Source organism: Entelurus aequoreus, linkage group LG18 (assembly GCF_033978785.1).
Source record: "Entelurus aequoreus isolate RoL-2023_Sb linkage group LG18, RoL_Eaeq_v1.1, whole genome shotgun sequence".
Classification (NCBI taxonomy): Eukaryota; Metazoa; Chordata; class Actinopteri; order Syngnathiformes; family Syngnathidae; genus Entelurus; species Entelurus aequoreus.
Window position 1 is genome coordinate 26860739 of NC_084748.1, and position 20529 is coordinate 26881267.

Below are 20529 nucleotides of genomic sequence, written 5' to 3' on the forward strand. Positions count from 1 at the left end.
CAATTAGTGCGCATATATACAACATTTTTTCAATTGTAATCTTGAAGAATTTATCTGAATGTGCATGAACTATTTCTGTTCAAAATTGTTAGAAATGTCACATGTTAAATGTTTAAATATTAACTGTCAGTTTACTGTACTGTGCCAACTGTACTACTATATGAACACGTGTTTTCTATGGTTTCATTGAAAATAAAAAAGTTAATTATGAGACACAATTGCATCAAAAATCATGATTTTTTTTTTCATGCTTGAAATAAGAAATGATTACTTTAAAAAAGTAGTTTTATATTTGTGAGTGTTTATTACACAGCTTTGCAACAGTTGATATTCTAGTTTCAAGCATGTTTTACTCAATATAGGTCATAACATCTCAGCAACAGGCTGTAATATCTTACTGAGATCATTTAGGACCAAAACACTTAAAACAAGTAAAACACTCTAACATAAAATCTGCTTAGTGAGAAGAATGATCTTATCAGACAGAAAATAAGCAAATATCACCCTTATTTGAGATATTTAATCTTACTTAGATTTCAGTTTTTGCAGTGTAGTGAAGCATTTCAGCACCTACCTTATAAATCAGAGTCTCTTGGAACATTTTGCTGTAAGACACAAGACAAGTTGAATGGGTCAGTGTGTGCACATTTCAATGGAGATCTTAGTTTGTTTTGTGGACACGGCCGTGCCTGATGGTTCACGCGGTTGCGGGTAATTAAAAACCAACATTGAGCGGGGGTTGATCAGGGTCTGTCAGGTCAAGTGGAAAGCGTTCAAATGAACTCAAAATGGGAGGGCCTGTGTGAGTTTGGTTCCACAGATCATAAAAAAAAGATCACTGGAATGTCTACACCTGCAGTACACAGAGACGAGTCCTAAGGGTGGGAAAAGGAGTAGAATGTAAAAGCCAGATTGAGTCAGGCAGGTGCGGCGGGCCTGATCACGCCGATACTTGATGTGTGTGTTAGCGTCCAAGCGATGTCTTTACGTCAGCCTTTGAAAGTTAGCAGCGAGAAAAAAACAGAATGTACCCAATGAAAAGTTGGGTTGAAAAAATTAACCCAAAATGTTAAAATAACTCACATAAGGGGTTTGTCCTTTTCTGAAACAGCAGTTGGGTTAAAATTGGGTTATTTTTTTATAACCCAACATTTTTTAGTGTGCAGGATTATTAAAGGCCTACTGAAACCCACGACTACCGACCACGCAGTCTGATAGTTTATATATCAATGATGAAATCTTAACATTGCAACACGTGCCAATACGGCCGGGTTAGATTACTAAAGTGCAATTTTAAATTTCCCGCGAAATATCCTGCTGAAAACGTCTCGGTATGATGACGCCTGCGCGTGACGTCACGGATTGTAGCGGACATTTTGGGACAGCATTGTGGCCAGCTATTAAGTCGTCTGTTTTCATCGCAAAATTCCACAGTATTCTGGACATCTGTGTTGGTGAATCTTTTGCAATTTGTTCAATGAACAATGGAGACAGCAAAGAAGAAAGCTGTAGGTGGGAAGCGGTGTATTAGCGGACGGCTGCAGCAACACAAACACGTTGTGTTTCATTGTTTACATTCCCAAAAGATGACAGTCAAGCTTTACCATTGGCTTGTGGAGAACTGGGACAACAGAGACTCTTACCAGGAGGACTTTGAGTTGGATACACTGACGCGGTACCGTGAGTACGCAGCTGCGGCTTCCAAACATTTGATCGCTTGCCCGTACGTGTGTGCTGCTATGTGCATGTCACGTACGTAACTTTGGGGACTTTGGGGAAATATATGTGCTGTATGAACTTTGGGGAGGTGAACGGTACTTTGGGCTGTGGGATTGAGTGTGTTGTGCGGGTGTTTGAGTTGTATTGGTGGGTTATATGGACAGGAGGGGGGAGGTGTTTGTTATGCGGATTAATTTGTGGCATATTAAATATAAGCCTGGTTGTGTTATGGCTGATAGAGTTTATATATGTCTTGTGTTTAACTACTGTTTTAGTCATTCCCAGCTGAATATCAGGTCCCACTCGCCTCTCACAGCATCTTCCCTATCTGAATCGCTTCCACTGCCTTCTAGTCCATCACTCTCACTTTCCTCATCCACGAATCTTTCATCCTCGCTCAAATTAATGGGGGAATCGTCGCTTTCTAAGTCCGAATCGCTCTCGCTGTTGGTGGCCATGATTGTAAACAATGTGCAGATGTGAGGAGCTCCACAACCGGTGACGTCACACGCATATCGTCTGCTACTTCCGGTACAGGCAAGGCTTTTTTTATCAGCGACCAAAAGTTGCGAACTTTATCGTCGATGTTCTCTACTAAATCCTTTCAGCAAAAATATGGCAATATCGCGAAATGATCAAGTATGACACATAGAATGGACCTGCTATTCCCGTTTAAATAAGAAAATCGCATTTCAGTAGGCTTAAGGTGCTTGAACGCTTTTGAAGTCTTTAAACAAATCCAATAAGTATTCAGAATGCAGTGGACACCAAAAATATTACATTTTGAAACCACTGTGTTCCTTATAGTACATTTAATAATAATAATTTACAATGAAGTTTATGAGAAGAGACTCACCTTCTAGACACACGCAGTAATAGTGCGTACGTAGTTGTATAGGGGTGAAAAAAGTTAACAGGAGCAATCATAAAGTTGACTACTTTTGTCTCATTACGCAGTTAACTCTTTTTTTTCACCCTTGCCTGGCAGCTAGGAGCATTGAAATGTTATTGATAAACATTATCTTTACAGTTCATAAATGTTTGACAATGAGGAAAGTTTGACCCTGGGATGAATCATTTATTTTGTTTTCATTCAATGTCGTGTTTGTGCACTTGTTATTGGCTGATGACAGCCTATCTCAGAAACATTGGTAAATACTAAGCAATGCATTAATAATAGTAGTGTAGTGTCTCAATTTATCGTGGATTTAAAAATTTTAATTACCGTATTTTATGGCCCATAAGGCGCACTGCCGGTGAAAGGTCTATTTTCAACCTTTTTTCGTATATAAGGCGCACCACATTATAAGGCACATTAAAGGAATCTTATTATTATTATTATTATTTCTACATTGAAAACACTTCCTTGTGGTCTACATTAGTGGTGCCCAACCACCGGTCCGTGACACATTTGCTACCGGGCCGCAGAGAAACATTAAATAATTTATAAAAGACTGCATTTTGTCCAACTTAACTTTGGCCAGTCCCACTAGACCAGGGGTGTCAAACTTGTTTTCCAACTTGATTTCATTCAGGGCCACACAGCAGTCATGGCTGCCATGAGAGTGCCGCTTGTAACAGTAAATGATTAATGAATTTGCCTATGAATTAAAAAAATATTTTTTTAATTTCCTACGTAAAGCGTAAATAAAATCTGCGGATTTTACCACTGTTTTTTTACAGAAAAAAGGTTGCCAGACTTTTACTGTAAAATATATGTTTTTTTTATTTTTTATTATTATTATTTTTACAACATATCACTGTAAATAGAAATACAGTACCGCTGTTTAATTTTATTTTGGCAACTCAGCTGCCAGTTTTTTTTACCATAATAAAATGTGGCACCATAAAATCATCAACCGTGGATTTTACAGTAAAAAAAACAAACAAACCGACAACTCAGTCGACAGAATTTTACTGTAAAAAAAACAAACATTGGTCGTTTTTTTTCAACTTACAGTAATATGCTGTAAAAAAACCTCCCTAAATTTTACAGTAAAATCTATTGGTCATTTTTATAGTGTACAATTTGATGGATAACTTGCTTCAAAATCATAAGTTCAGCAGATATTTAAGTGTTTATTTGGATTTTGACCAACAAAGTGAGATAATATAATATTTGTTGCAATATTGGACACTATTTTTTCCCCCTGTCAAACTAGAAAAAAACCCATAAATACCTTTAGTAAGGAAAATAAGAAAGTAAAGAAAGAAAATATAAGGTATTTTATTGACACATATTATTTCCAGGCTTTTGCGGGCCATATAAAATGACGTGGAGAGCCAGATCTGGCCCGCGGGCCTTGAGTTTGACACCTGTGCACTAGACACACCAATGAGCTTGTTTATAGATGTACAATAAAACTCCTCATAGGAAGTCACCATTTGTTCTAACTTTGTAACATGATACAATGCACATTAATGAACAGATTAAATAGAAAAGTGACAGATTGTAGCCAAAGGCTGATTTCCATCTGCATCTCATTGCAAAGAAACAAGCCCAGGGCTCCCACTAATTCAGCATTATAGTGACTTGTATTTTTCATGCACTTAATTTTGCTGTATTTGTATCTGGCACAAGCGGAAAGCCGGTCCCTGAAAATAGTGCCTACATTAAACCGGTCCATGGTGCAAAAAAGGTCGGGGACCACTGGTCTACATAACATGTAATGGTGGTTCTTTGGTCAAAATGTTGCATAGATTATATTTTACAGATCATCTTCAAGCCGCTTTATTACAGTCGTATCCGGATGCGCCGTTTTGTGGCCGGTCTTATATACGTGGCTCACCTTCGCCAGCGTCTTTTCCCCGTCATCTTTGTTGTAGCGGTGTAGCGTGCAAGGACGGGAGTGGAAGAAGTGTCAAAAGATGGAGCTAATTGTTTTAATGACATTCAGACAACATAAAATAGCTTCAAGGTCGGTAAGCAAAACCAGAATTATTCCGCACTTTAGGCGCACCGGGTTATAAGGCGCACTGTCGAGTTTTGATTAAAAAAAAAAAGATTTTAAGGGCGCCTTACCGTCTGGAAAATACGGTAAGTATTTTAATATACATGTACAGGGTTTTCCCTTAAACTGCCAATATACCTGTGGGGGTGGGGGCGTGGCTATGAGCGTGGTCATGACATCATCGAGTAAACTGCATAATTTGCTATGATGATATGATTTTCTTTAAAAAGGCTAAAAAAAAATTATCCATACATCCATCCATGCATTTTCTACCGCGTGTCCCTTTTGGGGTCGCGGATTTAACACAAATTATTATTATTATTATTTATTAATTGTTTTAGTCACGGGTTTAACACAAATTATTATTATTATTATTTATTATATTGTTTTGCCATATTTTTAATTGTTGCTGCTTTTTGTACAATGTACTCTTTTGAGATTGTTTTCTTATGTTTACAGACGTTTAATGACTTTTAAAAATAAAAAAAAACTGTCCTCTTATTTTTTGAATATTTTGTAGATGGTAGCCCAAGGGTATATCTGCAATATATAAAAAAATCACGTCCACATCGCAGACATGTTGACAACGCTCCAGACAATGGCGTGCGTGTTGTTTCGGTTTCGGTAGCGCGGTTTTCGGAGGTCAAGGTTTTGGTACATCGCTTGTCAATAGGGCCCAAATAAAAGGTCTGTATACATAAATTCATTCTGTAAACACCAGCTAATGTAAATGTTTTATGTTTGTGTGGTTTAGAATGTGATGTCAGTTTTTCCAATGTTTCCAAACACACAGTCCGTGCCTGAAAGGTGATTGGTGGAGAATAAGGAAGTGTCGTTCGCGGACTCACGAGACGAAGGTGTTTCCACGGGAGGTAAAACTTGTTGCAATTGTGCCTTGTGTTATCATAAGATTGGTAATAAAAGTTTTTAAAAAAGCGTCAAGACTTTGTTATTTCTTCTGGGGGCTATAATATATTATATTACTTTAATTTATTTTCAAGTAAAAAACAATAACCCCTATTTTCAAGGTGTGGCGGTAATAAAAAAATACCGTGGCGGCGCGCCACATTCAAATACAATAAGGGGAAACCCTGATGTACTATAACATCTATTTTGATATTACCAGCCATCTACTGCTTATAGCAGGGGTGTCCAAACTTTTTCCACTGAGGGCCGCACACTGAAAAATCAAGCACGCGGGGCCATTTTGATATTTTCTTCATTTTCAAAACCAATTAAATATACAATTTTTTTTACATTTTGGGGCTCGCTCAAGTTAGGTCCTAGGGACCCAGAAGGGTTTCTGTCTTAAAAAAGGTTAAAAATAAGTCACCCAATTTTTGGGGGCAAAAATACAAAATATACAATATTTTTCCCAAAAATATTTTCAAAGTGGAATATTTGTAATTTGATCCCTAAATAGGTCAATAATTCATAGCAAAATTGATTTGAATTGATTTATTTATTTTTTTAGCAAAGACAGGTGTTTTTCAGTACCACTAAAATTTTTGGGGATCCAAAAGTGCCCCACTCATATAATGGTCATGCTTTTTTTTTTTTTTATTTTTTTTTTTTACATTCAACACTTAAAACTCTATATCAGCTTCAGATAATATATAGTGTAATTAGTTTAGTATATTTATAATAACAATCAATATAATAATTAGTATAATTAGTATTAGTATATAATGTGTATGTTTTTTTAAAAATAATTTTCATATTTTTCGTGGATTTTTTGTTTGTTGTATTTGTGTCCTTTTTGTCCTTAAATCAGTCAATAATTCATAGCAACATTGATTTTGACTCATTGTTATTTTTTGAAAAATTATTTTAAAAAATGGTGTTATTAGAGTCAACAATGCAACTTTTTTTCTCGTTGCATTTAATCTATTTGCTCTTTTATTCCACGTTTTAATGTTTAAAAAAATAAAAGTTTTAGTATTCTTAGAATGATGTGCTGGGGGCCGGTAAACCATGAGCTGCGGGCCGCAAATGGCCCCCGGGCCACACTTTGGACACCCCTGGCTTACAGCAATACTTTGCCCACGTGATGGCAGACCAATCACAGAACACTGTATCTTCTGTCCTGGCAGCTGATTGGCTCAGCCACATCGACCCTCCTCTTTGCTTAAGCTCTGTGTACTGCGGCTCTGCTATGCTATGTTCTGCTTGAGTAGTTAAAGGTGAAGTACCAATGATAGTCACACACACACTAGGTGTGGTGAAATTACCCTCTGCATTTGACCCACCCCCTGGGAGGTGAGGGGAGCAGTGAGCAGCAGCGGTTGCCGCGCTCGGGAATCATTTTGGTGATTTAACCCCCAATTCCAACCCTTGATGCTGAGTGCCAAGCAGGGAGGTAATGGGTCCCATTTTTATAGTCTTTGGTATGACTCGGCCGGGGTTTGAACTCACGACCTACCGATCTCAGGACGGACACTCTTTCTGGTAACATTTGCATTTATTTGAACCTCTACGATGTCGTCCATGCGTTACACGCCTTCTCAGGCTTCCGGCACAGGACCTAAGTCCCAAAAATGAAGCTGCTTACCATCTGAGGAAAGGTGAACCTTCTCATTGCTAAGCTAAAAAAGGTAGTTTGGATACCATCAACTATGTACTAGCTGCCATTACAATATTAATGAATCCTTGGTTGACTACATAAAGAGAGAGAACCCAAGTGACGCCTGTCGTCAATCATCATCATCATCATCATCCAGCTAATTCTATAGCGTCATCAATCGCGAGTACCAATATTTGATATCTTACAATTACATAAAGAGTAAATACCCGATTTTACAGACTATAGACCGCACCGGTTTATAAGTGGCACCCACTAAATTTTTGAAGAAAAAAATATTGTAAGATAATAATACTAACTCAGAGACTTGTAAACATGTTAGCATATTACCTAATGCTAACAACGCTCGCTTGATTACATTACAATAGCACGTATAAATATGCATGAAATCACTCTTACAAACGTCCCACATGGGACGGTTTAGTAAGTATTAATAGTTTTAGTTATGTTGTAAAACTTAGAAATGTTGCTTGGAGTGATGTATGAAGAATCTATACAAGTAGAAACGCTACGGCCTACTAGAAGACGGAACGACTATTGTACTTCAGATTGAAAGCTCTAATTGTAGCCCCGGGGCCGCATGGCCGGACTGATAAAATCATGGCATAATAATTTCAAAATATTTTTTTTTGTTGTTGTTTTACTTTGGCCAAAAATAGAACAAGCACATTCTCAAAATGTACAAATTACAACTAATCCTCTTGGCAAAACACTTCGTTAGTTGAAAATTCTGAGGAAAAAATTGGTTCAGTTTCAAAAACACTATGAAGAACACAATGAACTTAGACTTTGTCTCAGTGTATTTACAAAGCCATTAAACTTTAAGCACTTCCTGTTCAGCATTCTCATGTTGGCAGTTCACCACTAAAGACATGTTTTAAAAAGCAATTCAGTGTTTACTCAAACCACCACATTGGTTAAATCCACAACTGCCACAACACATTCATTTATCATCACAATATAATCCAAACAATTGTCAAAAAAAGGACACCATGGTAGCCGAATTAAAGGTAACACCTACAAATTTAACCAATGTGAACATGGCAGATTTAAGTATAGCATAAAATACAACAAACACAACAAATGTAGGAACACACATTTTTACAATGGAGTTCAGTGTGCACATTGTGCCATTAACCAATTGCGAGTGCTGCACAGAACTTTAACTACAAAGAGGATGGTCAAGTTGTCTTAAGTCTTTGCATCTTACCGTTTCGTTATTTTATCCATTGAGTGGATAATTCACAATTAAAAAAGGTATTGTGTGTCGCTACAGCATTAGTCTGCCGCCAGCCACAACAGGAGCAGCTGACTGCTTGCACCTGCGCTGATTGGAGTAGCGGTAACCAATCCAGAATGCACTTAAAGTCAGCTGACACGTCATATTAAACAGTGTGATGCATAACGTGAGGTACACTTGAATTGCTATTGTGACATCCAGTAAATACATTTCGAACAGCAGTTTATTTCGTTAAAAAATTGCACTTCATTTTTATACTCGGCAAACTCATCTTGCGGGCCGGATTAAACCTGTTCTCGAGTCTGATATGGCCCGCGGGTGGCACTTTTGACACCCCTGCTCTAGAAGCTGAAAGCTCTAGAAGGGCACTGCAGCACCTGCAGTGAGAGAACTAGTCCAAAAGATGGCGCCATAGCACAAACAATAACACACCTTTTCAGAGCCTTTGCTCGTTTTATTTTAAAGGCCTACTGAAACCCACTACCACCGACCACGCAGTCTGATAGTTTATATATCAATGATGAAATATTAACATTGCAAAACATGCCAATACGGCCGGGTTAACTTATAAAGTGCAATTTTAAATTTCCCGGGGAACTTCCGGTTGAAAACGTCAATGTGTGATGACGTTTGCGCGTGACGTCAATCGTTGAAACGGAAGTATTCGGACACATTGTATCCAATACAAACAGCTCTGTTTTCATCTCAAAATTCCACAGTATTCTGGACATCTGTGTTGGTGAATCTTTTGCAATTTGTTTAATGAACAATTGAGACTGCAAAGAAGAAATCTGTAGGTGGGATCGGTGTATTAGCGGCTGGCTGCAGCAACACAACCAGGAGGACTTTGAGTTGGATAGCAGACGCGCTATCCGACGCTAGCCGCCGACCGCATCGATGATCGGGTGAAGTCCTTCGGCGCGCCGTCGATCGCTGGAACGCAGGTGAGCACGGGTGTTGATGAGCAGAGGAGGGCTGGCGTAGGTGGATAGCTAATGTTTTTAGCATAGCTCTGTGAGGTCCCGTAGCTAAGTTAGCTTCAATGGCGTCGTTAACAACAGCATTGTTAAGCTTCGCCAGGCTGGAAAGCATTAACCATTTAGTTACAGGTCCAGTGTTTAATAGAATTGTTGATTTTCTGTCTATCCTTCCAGTCAGGGGCTTATTTCTTTTGTTTCTATCTGCAGTTAAGCCCGATGCTATCACGTTAGCTCCGTAGCTAAAGTGCTTCTCCGATGTATTGTCATGGGGATAAAAGTCACTGTGAATGTCCATTTCGCGTTCTCGACTCTCATTTTCAAGAGGATATAGTATCCGAGGTGGTTTAAAATACAAATCCGTGATCCACAACAGAAAAAGGAGAAAGTGTGGAATCCAATGAACCCTTGTACCTAAGTTACGGTCAGAGCGAAAAAAGATACGTCTTGCACTGCACTCTAGTCCTTCACTCTCATGTTCCTCATCCACAAATCTTTCATCCTCGCTCAAATTAATGGGGTAATTTGTCGCTTTCTCGGTCCGAATCGCTCTCGCTGCTGGTGTAAACAATGGGGAAATGTGAGGACCCTTTCAACCTGCGACGTCACGCTACTTCCGGTACAGGCAAGGCTTTTTTTATCAGCGACCAAAAGTTGCGAGCTTTATCGTCGATGTTCTCTACTAAATCCTTTCAGCAAAAATATGGAAATATCGCAAAATGATCAAGTATGACACATAGAATGGATCTGCTATCCCCGTTTAAATAATTTAAAAAAAATTTCAGTAGGCCTTTAAACTATTTGCATAACAGCCATCAGCAAAGAAAAATCCATAAAGTTTCCGCACCGTTTTATAAGCCGCTGGGTTCAAAGCGCAGGAAAAAAGCAGCGGCTTACAGTCCAAAATTTACGGGTAAGTGTTACTGGGTGTGTGTGAAAGGTTAAAGACTTAAAATGCATAAGTTATTCATATAAATCATGAAATAAATAGTTTCCCCACTTTGCGGAAATTCATCTTTTCACATTTGATGCCACCATTTTCACCTTATTGAAAAGCTTTTAAAGTTAAAGCTACTGCAAAGTTTATGTGCTGCCATCAAATTAAACATTGATATTCATAAATCATATTTTCTGAGTAGTTACCCTGTTTTACAGTCTTTTTATTCTAAGTGCTGCAAATACAAGTCGGCAAACAAATGTCACGGTTGGTAATTGATGACCGACAGCATATCCTATTGGAATTCATTGGCGCCACTTGAAATGATGAACAATACCCACATGACCAATAACCACAGAAATCAAGACAGTACTGCAACAACAGTGCCGTCAACACTACTCCTACATTGGTTTTAGTCAAACAAGTTATTCTCTTTCTTTCAGATCACCAAATCTGATCTTTATGACAATGAGGGGAATTTTCAGGCTTTGTTTGCTGACAGAACCAGGGTCAGGAGGTAAAAGTGAGGCGGCAATAGGGACAAAATTAAAAGGAAATGGAGCCAAACAAAACAAAAGCTTATGGAGGGGGATTCTAAGACAGAAAAGGGACAGCTAGACTTGCAAAGGACTAAAAGGAAAACAAGCACTGTACATATTTAAAAACGGATGGCTAGCGGCGGGTAGGCACAAACCTCCTTGGGAAGGTGAACTTGACTGCATTTTGGATGAAGCCATAGCAACAAGGGCTGATGACGAAGGCGGCGCCTGCCTGGATGCAGTGCTCCATCACCATGTCTGTCGCCACGCCGCAGGCATGGAGCGCGACCTAGGACATAGACATCAACGCCGCAATTAGAGTCACACTCCTTTTATAGATTTACAATGCATTAGCACAGGGGTGTCAAACTCATTTTAGATCGGGGGTCACGTGGAGAAAAATCTACTCCCAAGTGGGGTCGGACAGGTAAAATCATGGCACGATAACTTAAAAATAAAGACAACTTCAGATTGTTTTTTTTTGTTTAAAAATAGAACTAGCACATTCTGAAAATGTACAAATCATGATGTTGTTTTTTTACACTTACATGTTGCGGTTTATAGTATTCTACCATTATTTGTCGTTATTTACCATACTTTTCGGAGTATACTGTAAGTCGCTCCGGAGTATAAATCGCACCGGCCGAAAATGCATAATAAAGAAGGAAAAAAACAAATATAAGTCGCACTCGAGTATAAGTCACATTTTTTGGGGGAAATTTATTTGATAAAACCCAACACCAAGAATAGACATTTGAAAGGCAATTTAAAAAAAATAAAGAATAGTGAACAACAGGCTGAATAAGTGTACGTTATAAGACGCATAAATAACCAACTGAGAACGTGCCTGGTATGTTAACGTAACACATTATGGTAAGAGTCATTCAAATAACTATAACATATAGAACATGCTATACGTTTACCAAACAATCTGTCACTCCCGATCGCTAAATCCGATGAAATCTTATACGTCTAGTCTCTTACGTGAATGAGCTAAATAATATTATTTGATATTTTACGGTAATGTGTTAATAATTTCACACATAAGTCGCTCCTGAGTATAAGTCGCACCCCCGGACAAACTATGAAAAAAACTGTGACTTATAGTCCGAAAAATACGGTATATTTTCTGAATAAATTATGTGATGATGTTCATCAGTCAACTCATTGGTGTTAATTTTCAATCTATCAAGACGAAAAAAATATCAAAATCTAATTACAGGATGTTATTTATGTAGTTTGCTAATTTTCCTCGACTGATGTACTAACATCATGTGGTTTATTTTATTTTTTACATATGTAGCATCATCTACAAAGATACAAAGAATTGCTATTGCGACATCTAGTGGAGACATTTAGAACAGCAGTTTCTTTCATTCAAAAATTTCGGCTAATTTTTATACTTAGCAAACTCATCTCGCGGGCCGGATAAAACCTGTTCGCGGGCCTGATCCAGCCCGTGGGCCTTACGTTTGACACTCCTGCATTAGCACAATTCAGGATTAAGCAAGCTTGCACCACTAAGAGTCACAGTACAATAAAGTTTACTTGTATTCCGGGTAGTTATTTTGTACATTGAACAGAAAGACTTTGTTATAAATAGAAATCCTTGCACTGAAATTGGCCTCATCCTGCTCAAACAGCCACAGAAAACCTTTGTTCGTGTCTTCCAAGAATGTGTCACTTGGCGTCCGGGAGTCTTAATCCACGGGAAGCAGCCTTGACAGCAGCGCCAAGGAACAGAACATCAGAGCCAGCGAGCGCCAGAGATAGAATGTGGACACAACGAGCATGCACTAAGGCTCCATGGTTTTGAATGATCCCCTTTCACACGCCAAAAGCCTAAAAAGTACGATGGACCCAGAAATGCACTTGTACAGTCAAATAATTAGTTTAAATAAGTCAAAGGGTTTTCAAAATTGTTGAGGCAGCAGTGATCCCGCTTCACTCTGCATAACTTTAAATGTCGAGTACAGTGGAGCCTGTAAAGTTGAACTCTTCTGAGATCAAGCACATTTTTGGGGAGGAAAAATAACGCCTGTAAAGTCAAATCATCAGAGTTTGAATAAGTCAAATAGTTTTTAAAAAAATTGGTGGCGGTTACTTGATCTCGTTTCACTCACCAAAACTTGAAGTGTTGAAGTACAGTGGAGCCTAATGACGAGTTTAAATACTTTTTTACACTTGCATGGCAGTTAAAGTAAAAAAAAACCTGCTTTAAACAATCCTGTATAGCTTATAAAGGTTTTTAACTAAGACTTTATTACAAGGGTGTCCAAACTTCATACTTCCAGAATGTGTGTCTGTGTGTGTTTGTGTGCATTATCAATAAAATCCGTTCAATGTAGGTATATTTGCTAAAAAAAAATGGCATAAAGTCAAAGAAAAAAACCTTTGTTTAAAACCAAGACAAAGTACAGTATGTTATTGTTAGGATTACTATTATCAACATTTAATTTAAATTATTTTTCTTTTTTAATATGTGCTGCAGCCCAATAAAAAAAACAAGCTGTGAGCCGCAAGTGACCCACGAGCTGCACTGTTTTATGAGCTTCTTCCTCAAACATGTGCATCGACTTAACCAAGCAATTACTGAAGACTTTGTGAAATAATGCTTTTAAAAGTGTTAAAGATGCCATGTGTAGTAATGTGGCCAGAAATGGTACTTAGACTTAGACAAACTTTAATGATCCACAAGGGAAATTGTTCAACACAGTAGCTCAGTTACAATAATACCAAAAATAAAGTAAACACGGTCAAAATTCCGTAGTGCCCTCCCACTCTCCCTGACTGAGGTTGCCAGATATACAGCCCAATCCGAATCCTACTCCAAGGAACTTCAAATGGCAATCGACGAGTCCTACGCCTGAAGGTTTCTCTTGCTTATGCTTCTTGCAAGATGGTTAACTAAGTAATTATGTCACACTTTACTGATGTCGATTGGCCAAATGTATTTGTAAAGTTACGCAGCAATATTTTAGTCGGGAGTTGGGACAGATTGTTGGCGTTACTCTGCTAAAATGTCTCGTTTGACCGCATAGGACCATCGAAATATATTATGTATGATAATATATAATATATTATATATCACATAGGCCTACTTCGATGGCAAGCCAAGGCCAACAGTAAAATTACCACATTTCATTCAGCATAACTCCATGTTGCATCCAACCTGACGCACTGCATTCTCTTCTATATACGCACATCAAAAAAGCATCATACAGAAATACAAATAGATGGAGTAGACATTGAAAGAGTGAAGTAAACTAGATTTTTGGGTGTAATAGATGATACAATTAACTGGAATTCTAATAAAAAATATGCAACACAAGAAATATTTGAATAATCAAAAAAGCTAAATATGTTTTGGACCAACCATCCCTCCATATTCTCTACTGCTCGTTAGTGTTACCATATCTGAGTTATTGTGCAGAAATATGGGGAAACTACTACAAATGTGCACTTCATTTACTGACTGTCAGGGTTGTTCCTGACAGTTTGGTCAAGTTTTAGTTTTTTCTCTGTGTTTGTTTTATTTCCTGTCAGCACTCTTATTTTGGTTCAGTTTCCTGTTTGTCTCTCTGAGTGCTGTCCCCTCAGCTGTGGCTGATTGGCACCGGGCCACACCTGGTGCCAATCAGCCAGCTGCTATTTATACCTGCCTTGCCCTCCAGTCACTGCTGGATTATTGTCATTCATACTTGTCGTTGTAGCTCTGTCTACTTCTGTCCACTCTGCTCCTGTCTTAGTTCCTCCTGCTCGTTTCTTGCCACGTGAGTTTTGTTTATTCGTGTCACAGTAAGTGTTTTTGTTTCTTGTCCATAGTTTACAGTTTGTGCTAGTTTCTGTTCATAGCCAAGTTTGTTCTCCGCCTTGTGCGCGCCTTTTGTTTGTACCCTTTTGTTTGTTTTTGGTTATAGAGTTTAATTTAATCATGTTTTCTCGCACAATGCCTGCCGCCTTCTCTGCATCTTGGGGTTCGTCTCCAACAAACTCTGACACTGACCGTGTTACGAAAAAGATCAGTTAGACTGACTGATACATAATATTGGATATAGAGAACATACAAACACTTTATATGTTTAATCAAAAATATTGAAATTCAACAATTTGGTAAAATTGCAAACAGCTAAAATTATACACAAAGCAAATTATAACCTGCTACCCAAGAATGTAGAACAATTCTTCTCAACTAAAGAGGACAAATATAACCTTAGAGGAAAAACTGACATAAAACATTTGTATGCACGTACAACATTTAAGACCTTTAGTATATCAGTATGTGGAATTAAATTATGGAATGGATTTAGCAAAGAATTAAACAATGTATTAATATGATCCACATTGATTCCAATTAAAAGTGCTTACAAAGTACAAGGAAGAAGAATTATGAGAAATACCTTCAACCTTATTGAAAACGGGATATTCTTCATCTCAGTATGTTTATCATGACTGACTTGATTATATATTGCAAGACCTGCTGCATTAATCATTCACTGATGTAATTGTGTTACAAAAAGAAGACAGTAAATTAACATATGTATTTGTAAACGCTCTGAAGTGGGAAAGGGGTAGGATTAAATAAGCTTTGCTTCTTCCTACTCCTTTTTGAACATGATGTAAAGAGAAATGATATGAAATTATGTGTGACGTAGTATACTGTAAGTGTGTTCATGTTCGAAATAAACTAAACTCGATCAATCAATCACCATCTGCGTTTCCTGAACCATCCTACGTTACGCGTAAATCATATACCTACTACCATGACAACACACAAAGTAGAAAATCATTACATGTAATGCATTATATTGTGCCAAGCAAACACCACCTCATATGTGCCTGATGCACATACAGTACCAGAACCTGCAATTGCCCGTGCTAATGTTGGAACCCATTTCCTCAGCCTATTGAGAAGGAAATAGGCACTGACACTACCCAGATCCACACAGGTTTAATTTGAAGAAAATATATTTTTCCCTGTCAGTTGGATGACTCATCGACATACAGGCTAACGGGCATATATTCCCCCCGTTAGCCTATATGTCGATGTGTCATTGACCGGGCTAGCATGATAAGCATTTGTTGCACGAACATACTAGCTTTGTTAGACAAGATCATAGACTGTATTGGACAATATAGTTTAAATATGAAATGTCCATTTCCATTTAATACAAGTATTAAGAAAATGTAAATGCCTGACTTACCTATCAAGGAAGAAATTAGCAAATTTGGCGCCAGATGAAAAAAATATTCTCTGCCTTCAATGGTCTCCATCTTTCAAAGGCATCCCCGATACAAATCCTCGTTTTGTTCCTGGCTTTGTCATGAATAAGTTGACAATCGTAACGACGCCCTTTAGATTTACTAAGATCTGACATGTTTAGTAACTTTACCAGTGGCAGTAGCCAGATGAAGATGGCAACCTGGATGTGACACACTCACAGACTTTCTAATTGGTCAAACGGTACAGGGCAGGGTATCGAAATAAAAACAATAAGATTTCGGGGTTGTAAATCTAATTTTGAAATGAGCATATCCCGGCTGAACTACCGTTATCAGTTATGAAGGTATTCGAAAAGAACATGATTTATTAATGCCTTTTGACATATCCGGGCCATTTAATGATGACTTGACATGAAATTATTACATATGGCATGTTTAATTAAGAGCAAAGCTGCATTTATTAACATACCATTTTAGCCACCACATCTCCTAGAAAATGTTTTAATAAATCACCATGCAAGATTGTGAGTCTCGTTGCACATTAATCATGTGCTCCAGGATTTGTGAATCCGATTTACATTTTTTATTAGAAGACTGTGTGCAGAATTGTTTAAAGGACAACAATTAAATAAATCAAACTGTGAAAAATAAAAGATGTGTGACATTATTATAATTTAGAATATTAAATACAAAGACAAAGTAAGAATATTTAGTTGGTTATACATAGTAAATCAAGAAAACCAAAAAGAACATAGTATTGTGTAAATGAAAATATATTTTTTTAAAAGCTAGGGCGAGCAGCAGTACTTCCAAGTAGGAAGAAAGCTCCGACAAACCAGCGTTCAAGACTACTATGTATAAAGGCACTAAAAACACCCACATGCTGTAGAGGGCAATAATCTGTGCAGTTTACTACTCAACAAGTAGTGCAAATCAAGAGCAAAAGCTGCTGGATTTAAAATTACAGCAGGTACATGAATACAGCAGATGGTCATAAATGAGGGCATAACACAGATTGATTGGGAATATAGCTGTAAAAAAATCCTCTGTGACAATTTGGTAGTTCTGAACGTTAAATTAATTTTAAAATATTTTTAAAAAAAGTCAACATATTCACAATTAAAGTAGTAGGACTCCAACGTCACCATACACAAGAGTCAAAGAGTTCTTTATTGTCTTCTTTTTACAGTCAAATACGTTAAAGGTGACCTATAGTGAATTTTGTCTTTCCCGTGGTTGTTGTTCAAATGTTTTAAAGCAGTGTTAATTAATGCCAAAGCATCAAATCACAAGGTGCACGTATGTATTTTGGCGTGAGCTTGCACGCAGATTTGGATGCCTCTGTTTGTGGCGTTTTGCAGTCTGGCTATGTTGTGACATCAGAGCTAGGTGGACGTACTCATTTAGACATTGAGCCGAACTCTCAATCAAAGCTGGTGTCAACAATGTGTTTTCATTCAACCATGTCTGGAAAAAAAATTGGTTTGACAACTTCCAGATATACAGTACAGGCCAAAAGTTTGGACACACCTTCTCCTCATTCAATGCGTTTTCTTTATTTTCATGACTATTTACGTTGTAGATTGTCACTTAAGGCATCAAAACTATGAATGAACACATGTGGAGTTATGTACTTAACAAAAAAAGGTGAAATAACTGAAAACATGTTTTATATTCTAGTTTCTTCAAAATAGCCACCCTTTGCACACTCTTGGCATTCTCTAGATGAGCTTCAAGCACACCTGTGAAGTGAAAACCATTTCAGGTGACTACCTCTTGAAGCTCATCGGTAGAATGCCAAGGTGTGCAAAAAAGTAATCATAGCAAAGGGTGGCTATTTTGAAGAAACTACAATATAACATGTTTTCAGTTATTTCACCTTTTTTTGTTAAGTGCATAACTCCACATGTGTTCATTCATAGTTGTGATGCCGTCAGTGACTATCTACAATGTAAATAGTCATGAAAATAAAGAAAACGCATTGAATTAGAACAGGGGTGGGCAATTAATTTTTTACCGGGGGCCGCATGAGCAACTCGAGCACTGCTGGAGGGCCACATCGACAATATTTCAATTAAATTTTGTTCAATATTATTTTTGATGTATACCGTAAGATAAATAATAATAATAATAATAATAATTAATAATTAATAATAATAATAATACTTTCATTTAACCTAACTTAACTTTATACCAAAAGCACTGCTTTGGAAATAATTTGTACCCCTTTCAGAGATCACATTTAGTTCCCCTTAAACATCCTGATGTTGCACAATGAAATGTAAGCATAGGATGAAGTGTGCATTCCTGTAACTTTCTCTAGTAACAACATTCAATGATTAATATAAATAAATTAACATTAATATTAAATGACAGTAAAATAAGCACACGTATGACTGAGGAGTCATAGTGTAACCTTGTGTGGTGTTTGAGTTGTCCGACTTTTTGTGTGGCCATAAACGCACCAGTGGTTTAGTGGTATGCGTGTTGGTGACAGATGACAGGTTGGTTTTGGCCTGGTTTGTACGGCAGAAAATGACTAGTATTTTGAGATACAAGTTTTTTACTCATCTTTTTGATGTGGTTATGGCCGAATATAAACAGTTTTGCTCAATAAAGTGATCGATATAATTCCTGGCCTCAAAGCATCTCGATAGACGTTACAATAATGGAACGGTGTTCAATTGAACGGTGTTGACGAACACCGTTAGGGCCGCTTGTTGTCACTGTCACTCAAAGTTGCATTGCAAAATTACACATAATAAATGTGTTTATTTTGTTTAGAATTCAGATGGGATTTGATTTGGTGCGTGGCATATATGTGCTGTGCGCAGAGGACGCTTGAGCAGTGCGCAATTGCGCAGGCGCGCACCTTAGAGGGAACGTTGCTTGGCAGTCCATGTCTTGTTGAAAACACGGCATTCGTCATCAACTTTTCTCTTTTTAGCGTCTCGGGTGTAAACCGGGCATCACTTGTCGCTGTGCACTTCACTCACAGGTTACACACGGACATACGCCCATAAATAATACTTTTCAAAATAAAAGCAGCACAGTTGTATTGCGCGCACGACATGGATGTTTTTTCAACTTTATTTTGTAATTTGTGATTGCAGCTGTTCACATTCACTCACAATCACGCACGCGCATACGTCCACACGGAAGTAATACAAATAACGCTTTTCAAAACAAAAGCAGCACCATTGTATTGCACACTCGACATAGCTACTTTTTAAAATGTATTTTGTAATTTATGATTGGCCTCACACGGGCCGGACAGGGACGCACAGAGGGCCGGATGTGGCCCGCGGGCCGCAGAATGCCCAGGTCTGAATTAGAAGGTGTGTCCAAACTTTTGGCCTGTACTGTATATTTGAACAGTGTACATTTTCAAAAGATAAATGTTGATACTTTTGGAGAGGGTGGGCATGGTTTCATTTGCAGTCTGGGCACGCCTCCAGAATCTAATATTTTGCAGACAGACTCAAAAAAAGTGACTGTGGAGCGAAATGTATGCAACATTTACACAAACCCGTATCCAATACATATTATCTAGACCACAAGATAAAATTGTCAAAGGACCCCTTTAAAAACTGTCTGTACGCACTTGTACAGTTAGTCAAAGGGTTTATGATTGGCAATGTTTGACCCTGGAACTGATTATTCACATTTACATTCATTTAGATGGAAACTGTTGGGGTCGATTAACATGCCCGAAAAGATCATCCTCAGAGGTTCAACTGTACTTCCTTTTCAGAAATGCGACTCAATCGAGACTTTAAAGTAAAACTTACAATCCTCCATCCAAAACATTACTCAAAAGTGCTGTCCTTAGCCATGAAAGAACAGCAACACTTTCATTTTCCATATATATATATATATATATATATACCGGTATATATATATATACATATATATATATATATATATATATATATTTTCAAATAGTTTCTTATGTCTGTACAGCACTTTGGCCAACAGGGGTTGTTTTTAAATATGATATATAAATGAATAAACTGAACTGAACTGAGGAAAAAGAGAAACGTGTTTTCTTTAGTGATCTCAGCTCTGCAATCACAAACATGACCCAGCTCTCCCAATAACCTTGGCCTTATATTCCACATCCACTTGTCAAAATAACATGAAAAACATGCACATGGCAACCTTTGACCGAAACCAGTTGTGTGCATCCTAAGCCCCAAAAGAAAATGTATGCACTTGGCCATGGATCACACCCTGCAGTTTTGGCAGCAATATCGTTAGGAAAATTTTTTGCAAATGCTACAAACAATTGATACGGCTGGCTGGCATGTGGCAACCATGCTTACTTTTATCAAATGTGTCTACTAAAAACTTCAGTTCAAA

The 20529-nt window shown here is 37.8% G+C and overlaps 1 protein-coding gene across 2 annotated transcripts in view; it reads right to left on the reverse strand.

Annotated features, from left to right (window-relative positions):
* gstcd (glutathione S-transferase, C-terminal domain containing) overlaps window positions 1-20529 on the reverse strand; it is a 143964-nt gene that overhangs the window by 11655 nt on the left and 111780 nt on the right. The window contains exons 8-9 of one of the 2 annotated variants that reach the window (XM_062026825.1): window positions 11100-11233; window positions 575-605 (exon numbers count right to left, since the gene is read on the reverse strand). In XM_062026825.1, the coding sequence (XP_061882809.1) occupies window positions 575-605; window positions 11100-11233 (165 nt within the window). The remainder of the gene's footprint in view (window positions 1-574; window positions 606-11099; window positions 11234-20529) is intronic. The other variant, XR_009821860.1, reaches the window with a different exon arrangement.